The sequence below is a fragment of the Ascaphus truei genome, chromosome 5, assembly GCF_040206685.1.
Source record: "Ascaphus truei isolate aAscTru1 chromosome 5, aAscTru1.hap1, whole genome shotgun sequence".
NCBI lineage: Eukaryota > Metazoa > Chordata > Amphibia > Anura > Ascaphidae > Ascaphus > Ascaphus truei.
Window position 1 is genome coordinate 290,488,115 of NC_134487.1, and position 9,418 is coordinate 290,497,532.

The 9,418-nt window shown below is 42.2% G+C and overlaps 1 protein-coding gene across 13 annotated transcripts in view; it reads right to left on the reverse strand.

The window, feature by feature from the left end:
- The window catches only part of DGKI (diacylglycerol kinase iota), a 265,197-nt gene that overhangs the window by 17,473 nt on the left and 238,306 nt on the right, over positions 1-9,418 (reverse strand). For all 13 annotated transcript variants that reach the window (XM_075602606.1, XM_075602603.1, XM_075602602.1 and 10 more), the window contains one exon: positions 4,104-4,224. In XM_075602606.1, the coding sequence (XP_075458721.1) occupies positions 4,104-4,224 (121 nt within the window). The remainder of the gene's footprint in view (positions 1-4,103; positions 4,225-9,418) is intronic.

Below are 9,418 nucleotides of genomic sequence, written 5' to 3' on the forward strand. Positions count from 1 at the left end.
TAGGATATTGCTTGCACTGCTGCTTTAAAATGCCATTTTGTTCCAGAAGGCCCAAATGTAACAGATTTTGGTCCTCAGAGTTGACCTCTGAATTTGTTAGCTAGCATGATTAATATCTAAGGAAAATTCAACTTGAATTGGTATTTCACTATTTTATCAGGGGGGGGGGAGAGTTCTTTTTAAATTGATGAAATCCTAAAAAAATTCCTTTCAATTCGTTTTGCCTTTACACTGCACTTCAACCTCCCTCCCCCACAAAGCCGACCTTTGTCCCAGTATTTTGGGAAATCCCAAAAAATCCCATTTGAAAGAATGCAGGTTTTTTTTTTTTTTTTAATTGGGTTATGGGAAATGGCCTCATTTCCCTCTGTCACTATCTTTGTGTCACTTTGCATTCTTCTTATTCTTTGCAACTTTCTGTATCTCCTCGTGTGTATGTCCCTCTTTATTAATCTGGGCCCTCGTTTCAAGGCCTCTAAGCCCCCTTGAGTGCCCACCTCCTGAGGCTGGGAAACACTGCCTTAGTCCATCTTCTTTCAGGTTTGGGTATTTGTCACCTGTAATTCATACACCAAACATAGAAGTATTCTGTAGAGATTGCTAAATGGCAGATCTGAGGATAATGTACCCCTGCTGCACTCTGCAAGAATGCATTGCTTATAGCACTTCCCTTACAGGCATTTTATGTAATGATTTTTATTTTTAGTGAGGTCTGGGAATATTTCATTATTGTATTCTACTCCATGTATGCCCCAGTGTCTTGCAAAGCAACAATTAGATAGTTAGCTCTGCAGGTCAGTGATTCATGGTGCTCGCAAGTTCCATGCTCCACTCTGTGACCACTTGTCAGAGCTATTCAATGATATAGAATATTTGCAACCCATTTTTACATAGGGATTGGGGAGTGTGCTTTTTGGCGGTGATCCCATGCAAAGCCGTCACCCACATCCCGGGCAGCGTAACCCTGGCACCGGCAGCCATCCGTCCCAAATCCTCATCCCCAGCAAACAAGGGAAGAAGCTTTAGAGGAGATGCCATTACCAGGCTGTCACTCCGCGCCCAGCGGGTGCCTGGGAGAGGCGAGAAGAGGGGGGGGGAGAGCGGAGAGGGAGAAAAGGAGACAAAACCAAGCCCTGCAGTGAAAGGAGGATGGCGGGGAGGAAGCCGCAGGGAGGGCAGGAGGTACAAAGCGAGTGCGCAGGGAGGTGGCAGGGAAAATGCAGGCGGAGAAGGGAAAAAAAGCAGGGCCTGTTGTGAGCTTTGTGAAAGGAAGGGCAGTGCTGGGAGGGAGCTGAGGTCATGGTCGGGCTACAATACCGTTAACCCCTTCCGTGCCAGAGCTATCTGCATCCAAATCTAAGGCTGTCTCGCATTTTAATCTGGTCTGTAACTGTTTCATACGCCCATAATATAAATTATCTCTAACTGTGCACGCAATGCCCTGTATATAATGTATACCCTGTTCATTTATGTAACTGTACTTGTAACCATGTATTATTTGTTTTACTCTGTGCCCAGGACATACTTGAAAACGAGAGGTAACTCTCAATGTATTACTTCCTGGTAAAATATTTTATAAATAAATAAATAAATAAATCCACACTTCCAACTGAGAACGCTTCCAGAGAAGGAAAAGTCTCATTCAAATATACATTTTTGAGGTTGCACACATTGAAGATTGTGTGGCCAATTGAAAGAAGTAGAACCAAATGTATCAAGGAAACAACAACAAAAATACCTTTTAACAGTAATCCTTGACATTGACAAATCTGGTGCTGTTTTTATCTCCCAATTGTTGCCCCAGCTTTACAACCGGGAGACTTTGATAGGTAGACCCCCTGTATATCAAACTCTCCCGGCTGCACGATGTGTGCAAAAAAAAAACGCAAATCAGGTTTGTAGTGGGAAAGAATTCGAACTGAAAGCGACTTTTTCCATCTGATAAATGTTCCAATCACAACATAGGCATAGAAATTCCTGCACATACTGGCAGACCCCCACACGCGTCCACTAACAGCCAAGTATTTTCATGCTTCCAGCCATGCACTAACTTAGGCCCGTTCTATACAGCGTGCGGCCGTGCGTTCCTATGCGAACGCGCGTGCACGTAACGCATGCTTTCCATGTATATAGAGCCGGGAGTTGCAGGTTAGTGTATATGTGTGTGTATGTGTGAGTATATGTGTGTGCATGGGTTGTGTTAGTGAAAGTAAGTCCTAGATAGATTTAAAAAAAAAAAAAAAAAAAAAGTTTAATATTTTTTTTTTGTTTTACAATCCTTGACCCACACACACACATCCATACAAACATACATCCACGCACACATGCATACACACATATACATACATACACACATCCATACATCCACGCACACATGCATACACACATATACATACATACACATATCCATACAAACATACATCCACGCACACATGCATACACACATATACATACATACACACATCCATACATCCACGCACACATGCATACACACATATACATACATACACACATCCATACAAACATACATCCACGCACACATGCACACACACATATACATTTGAGCGCAGGTAGCAGCGCGAAAAGATGAATTTCTTCATCTTCGCCGCTGTCTGTCGGCTCCCCTCTCCCTGCCGTGCGCGCGACTGACGTCAGCCAACTGAAATTCCGCGCGCACAGCGTAGCACGCGCACGGCACTACAGAACGTGCCTTACACACCTCTGCTGACACTAACATACACACAGACGCTCCCTCAGACACACACGCACACACTGTGTGCCGACATTCAGTCTTTACCACTTTCACACTTGTTCCTTTGCCATATACCAGATACACCTTTACACACTCACACAACCACAGACCCTTATGTATTGAGACGTGAGAAACTTTCGAATGAGCGTCTGAGTCCGAGCTCGCAAGCGGTTTGCCAAGTATTCAGTCAATGTGCATTGCAATATATAGAAAAAAGGTGCTCGATAGCGCTCTAACAAAACCCAAACTTAGTGCATATAATTTATGTGTAAAATTTCATAAAGAATAATTTGTGACAAAATATAAGTGACAATGTGTAAATAACAAAGTACAAGTGATAATATACAGGGATCTATAATGTGGAAAAATAAAGAGGCTTAGCAGACACACTCAACCCTTGGTGGGAGACCGTTTCAGAAGTCTTGTATGTTCAATTCTTTCCAAAAAGGACCAGAGGAGCGCAGTTTGCAGCCATGTAAATAAAAAACATCACATAGTACAGCAATGTTTAAAAATTGAAAATAGTGATAATGTAAGGCTCACAAATGGCTACTCACATATAAGCAGACTGAAAAATAGATATTAACAAGGCAAAGTACAAATGGAGGCTTACACTTAGGTAAGTGTGCACTTGCTATCCGTTGCCGATCACGCTGTTTTACTTCTACCTAAGTGTAAGCCTCCATTTGTACTTTGCCTTGTTAATATATATTTTTCAGTCTACACTATATGGTCTTTTTCTTTTCTTGGAGATTGTCTGCGGGCAGTTGCTGCTTCTATCACAGGGAACATCCACCGCATAAGTTGGGTGACCGCTCAGTTTGGCTGCTTTTATGTGAGTAGCCATTTGTGAGCCTTACATTATCACTATTTTCAATTTTTAAACATTGCTGTACTATGTGATGTTTTTTATTTACATGGCTGCAAGCTGCGCTCCTCTGGTCCTTTTTGGAAAGAAATGTGCATTGCAATGCCATTTATTGTGCTAAATTTTCTAAAATCCCTCGACTCGCCTAATGCTCGGACTAGTGTCTGCAAAATGTCTCTGTAAAGCGCTACGTAAAACTAGCAGCGCTATACAAGAGCAAACAAACATCCTAGAAATACAAGACACACACCAATTTTCGTTCACTTTTTGGTGACATTTTGCTGAAAGTTTACTCATTTTTAAATTTTTCGCAGGAAATCGAATTTTAGGGGTAAAAACACTTAAAATGTAGCAAATGTATTTTGTACCATTTTGGATCTCTCTACTCACATACACATGCACACACGTAAATCAGTTCCTACACTGAGTAACTATGACACTCCCACACGTTCCGGCACACAGCCCACTCTTGCAGTATCTCACCGTGTTGTAGGATGTATGTAACTATCTCCGTATGTCCCGCACTGGCCGCCAGGTGAAGCAAGGAGCACTTCTGTGGCCCCTGGATGCACAGACTTGTCCCGTTCTTGCAGCACTCTGTGACCTGGGGACAGGGGAGCGAGAGACTGAGAGAGCACAGAAACCGAGGAGACTTAACAATGCATTACACCTACTGTCCATAAAATATACGTACTGCAATACAAAGCAACACAGTGTATGTTTGTAAATTGTATGACTGAAGTGGCTGTTCGTTTCCATTCTACAAAGGTACCCAAGTACATGGGGATTGGGCACTTTAGGAGGGGGAAAAAAAAACATTGTTGAGTTCTCCAAAAATGATTACTGTTTTCTACTGTTGCCAGTCCCAAATGCCGTCTCCCTAAACACTATTAGAAAAGCCCATAATCAGGAGAAGGAAAGTCTTGGCAATTGCTATGGGTTACAGCCGGGGGTCGAAGACTGAGCCCCTGATTGACCCGCCTGTGCTGAAGCAGGGATATCATGAAAACTTGACCCTGTTTGGGAGGTCTTGAGGACTGGAGTTGAGAACCTCGAACAGATATCACACAAAATAAACATTTCTCGCAGGGTGATATTCTGCTGAATTTGGCTAAATGACTATATATTTCTCTAAGAAAATGTAGCGGTGGCAATCTAGAGGGAATCACAATTATAATAATCTATTAATAGGAGATCTTCCCACCTTATTATATTATATTGATTTCTTTAGATGTTTATAGTTTGCAGCATTTATTGGTCTATGGGGGTGATGTATCCAGGCAAATTTGGAGCACAATTGACGCAAATTGCGTCGTCATTATTTTTTGGCGTCGATGTATCAAGGTCTTTGCTCCAAGTGTGACCCCGTTTGCATCACTCTGTGATTTGGGGAGTGTCAGTACGAGGAGTAAGGGACGCACTGATTATAATGAGATGTGACAAACTCTGCGTCTTTGCGCGTCACTTATGTATGTTGTATCTACGTCAAAAAAAATCCGGCCATTATCACACCGCCCCACTAAACGCACTCATGGTTAGCTATATCAGTTCTTTAATTTACTAGCTTTGGTCAGGATATAATAGAGACGCTACTTCATTGTTGTTTGTTTTTGTTTATATATATATATATATAATCAAAAAATAAATAGATGATACCGTTCTGTGGCTAACGAAATGCTTTTATTTGTGCGAGCTTTCGAGATACACTGATCTCTTCTTCCGGCGATGTTACAATGAATGAAGCAAAAGGTATACTTAAAAACAGTGTCTCTTGGAATGTTATCTGGGCTGTTCCTTCCCCCGGTGTGGATGTGTTTTATGGCTAGAGGTGTCAAAAGGTTACTGTGAAAGCAAGTGAAGAAAGAGTGTGTATGTGTATCAGTGTGAATAAAAATGAATGGAGAGCCCACAGTATATACAGTGCTTTACACAAGGTGTGTGTATATATATATATATATATATATATACTATATATATATAGTAACGGCAGTTTAATTTGTATTGTATTGTATGTCTTTATTTATATAGCGCCATTAATGTACATAGCGCTTCACAGCAGTAATACATGTGGTAATCCAATAAATAACAGATAATATAAATAACAGATCATGGGAATAAGTGCTTTAGATATTAAGGAAGAAGAGTCTGTTTACATCAATACAATATTTTTCATATCCACGTGTATTTGAGTTTCTGTGTCACACTTCCTCAAAAAGAACGGGAAATAGAGTTGTATTCCTTACGGGTGTCCCGAGTTTTCAGCTGGGATCTCTTCCCCCCTAATTATTCATTGTTAAAATGCTAGAGCAGGGGCTGCCAACTCCAGTCCTCAAGGGCCACCAACAGGTCAGGTTTTCAGGATATCTCTGCTTCAGCCCAGGTGGCTCAATCAGTGGCTCAGTAATTATGACTGAGTCACTGATTGAGCCACCTGCTCTGAAGCAGGGATATCCTGAGAACCTGACCTGTTGGTGACCCTTGAGGACTGGAATTGCGACTGAGCCACTGATTGAGCCACCTGTGCTGAAGCAGGGATATCCTGAAAACCTGACCTGTTGGTGGCCCTTGATGTCTGGAGTTCGCCTCCCCTGTGCTAGAAATACTATGCTGAATTCCAGGAAACCTAATTCTCTAAAAGCAAAATAACTGGGTAAAAGGTATCTACAGTAGATACTATTTCAAAATGATGTACGCAAACTTATTCAGCGAGAACAGAACGAGAGACGCTTTAACATAACTCTGGAAAAGAAGTAAAAGTGCAGGTTTGGAAATAAAACAAAAAGCGGTGTTACTATGTTGTCAACGCAACTTCTAACATGGCTGAGACTCCATCACCACAGCAGTCTCACCCGTGCACTTAGAGGTGGTAAGGGGCTGGTGAGAGGCGCGCCGAAGGCTGCAGCGCTGGGGACCTGGCTTTCATGTCACCCTTGTGCTGTCCTGCTGCATGTGCTATCTCCAGGAGGCAGACAGTGTATCTCTCTTTCCACAACTCCCTACATTCCTTTAGGCTGAGAAACCGGAGATAAGGATAGAGAATCCATCTAGCAATTAAACTAGTAAACTTAATGTGACTGACTGCTCCTCAGCAGTAGGGTGACCTTGTGCAACCTAGTTTGGATGTCTGCCCCAGCCAGCGACCTGGCTCTATTACATTTGGTGTAACATTGGTACCAGCAGCGCGAGGTTTATGCGCACTGCGCTTGTATGCAGACCACCTTATCATATCATGGTATCTATTTATATACTTTTATTTCCCGTACTTTTTGTGTATACCACAGTATACTTTATTATTTCATGTACATACACAACCTGCTAGACCGCAGCTAAATTGTTCTTCGGGTAATCCTGTTTACTAGATACTATGATTATGCTCAAATACTCGGTTATACCATTTGCACTTATAGGATATCCTATTATACCTGTTTGTCCCACTATGCTGCTTAGATTGTAAGCTCTTGGGAGCACATTATGTTTGTCAGCGGCACTCACCCCTGTATTGACCTTATATAGCCTTGTTCAGTCAATGTCCATCTCATTTTGTACAGTGCCGAGTGCATGTTCAGTGTTATATAAGAATAAATAGATCAATAAGAAATATCCTGTCATCACCAATCACACAGTGCCAGCTGCTTGCGATCAGGTTCTATAGGTAAAGACCCTATACAAGCAGTCCTCGGTTATCCGACACAATGCGTTACTCAAAATGGCGTTGGATAGCGAAACGTCTTAAAGCGAAACACGTTTTCCCATGGGAACACTGTTTAAATGAAAGGTTCCGTTCCTGAAGGCATTTTTTTTTTGTTTCAATTTTTTTATTGTTTTTCACGAGATACACGTCATACAATAAATTTTGCTGAACATATACTGGGAGAACATTGGCAGTCATAGGGGTTACAATAGGTATCCTTATTTCACTATCTGTGCTTAAATGGTGTTTCCTGGCTGTATTTATCCCTATATTCTCCTGTGCTCCCACAGTAAGAGTTCTAATGAGGAAGCAGCCGCTTCCTCTGACGTATCTCTTTGTGTCAGGATAGAGGAAAGAGAGGAAGAGAAAAAGAAAGAGAAGAGGAAAAAGGGGAGGGGGAAGGGGGGGCTAGAGGGGGTCAGCCCAACCATTTGACTTTTCGACTTTCCGCGTTGCTTCCTTGGAAGCCTGTCACACGCCCGGCCATATCTCCCATGTTTTATGGAACTTGTCCATTTTCTGGGATAGTTTTGCCGTGAGAAGTTCCATCGTCTTTATTTCACGGATTCTTCGCAGCACGGTCTGTTTAGATGGGGTATTTACTATTTTCCAGGCGGCTGCCACGGAGCAGCGCGCCGCCGTGAGAACATGTGTTACCATTCTGTTTTCTGCAGTTTCTAGATCGTCAATTGGTTTAGCCAGCATCATGGTCAGTGGGTCCACCTCAATCTCCACCCCCAGGTACTCTCGGATCAGTGTTTTGATCATGACCCCAGAATACCTGAATCTTTGGACAATTCCACCAGATGTGAGCCATGTCTCCTCTGTGTCCGCATCCCCTCCAACACAAATCTGGGGTCCCGGGGAAGATCTGGCTCAGCCTATTCGGGGTTAAGTACCAATAGAATAAGATTTTATAAATGTTCTCTTTGGTGGTGGTGCATATTGATGTTTTTGAAGCTGCCTCCCAGATATCCTCCCAGTCTTCCCTATCAATCTCTATATTTAAATCTTCCGCCCATTTGAGCATATAATTGTGTTGAGAACAACCTGCTGATCTTGCCTGAAGGCATTTTTAATATACACAAAATATTTTATGCAGGCAGTAAGATATGCAGCACACACATAAATTATATAGTGTATATACTGTATTATATATGTGTATATAAATATATATATATATATATATATAATATAACATAAAATATAATAATATAATATATTATATAGTATAATATATATATTAAATACACATAAACAACTTTGCAAAGCGTCGTAAGAGCGTTGGATAAGCTGTTTTGGCGTTGTAAAAATGAACATAGGTATGCATTGCACAGCGTTGGATAAGCCATTCGTTGTAAAGCGAAGCGTTGTAAAACGAGGACTGCCTGTATTATTCTACCATAGACAGTATACAACTGTGTTTACTACCAGGGCTATGTAAGTATGCTGCGGAGGCGGCAGGCTCTTTAACATATTTCATGTTATCTTGCTGTTCTGTCCTTGCTTGTTGCCTTTTCTTATACTAGTGGACTGAACGTCTCCCACAAGATAATGAGAATTGTGAAGTTGTAGTGTAGGAACCTGCTAGAATGGAGTTTACCTTGGTGTGGGTAGCAGGCTTTGTTAATTTAAAACAAAATGTATACTTCCACTAATAAATTGCCAGCTAATTTGGGAAGTAGCGCAGGGTTTTTGTATTGGTATTGTATAAAAGTATGATGCAGAGCCAGGGACCGAGCTGATGAGCCCAAAGGTACTGTCATTGAATAGGTTTGCTGGCTCTGTACTTCTATAACCCAGGTTTAGCTGTTTGAGCTGTGTAACGCACGTTCTATAGTGCCGGGCGCGTGCTACGCCGTGCGCGCGCGCGGAATTTCAGTTGGCTGACGTGAGTCAGCCTTTCTATAGAAGGGCCGCGCGCGCGCACGGCAGGGAGAGGGGAGCCGACAGACAGCGGCGAAGATGAAGAAATTCATATTTTCGCGCCGCTGCCTGCGCTCAAATATATGTATTGGTGTGTATGTATGTATGCGTGTTTGTATGGATGTGTGTATGCGTGTTTGTATGGATGTGTGTGTGTGTGGGGGGGGGGGGGGGTGTAAGT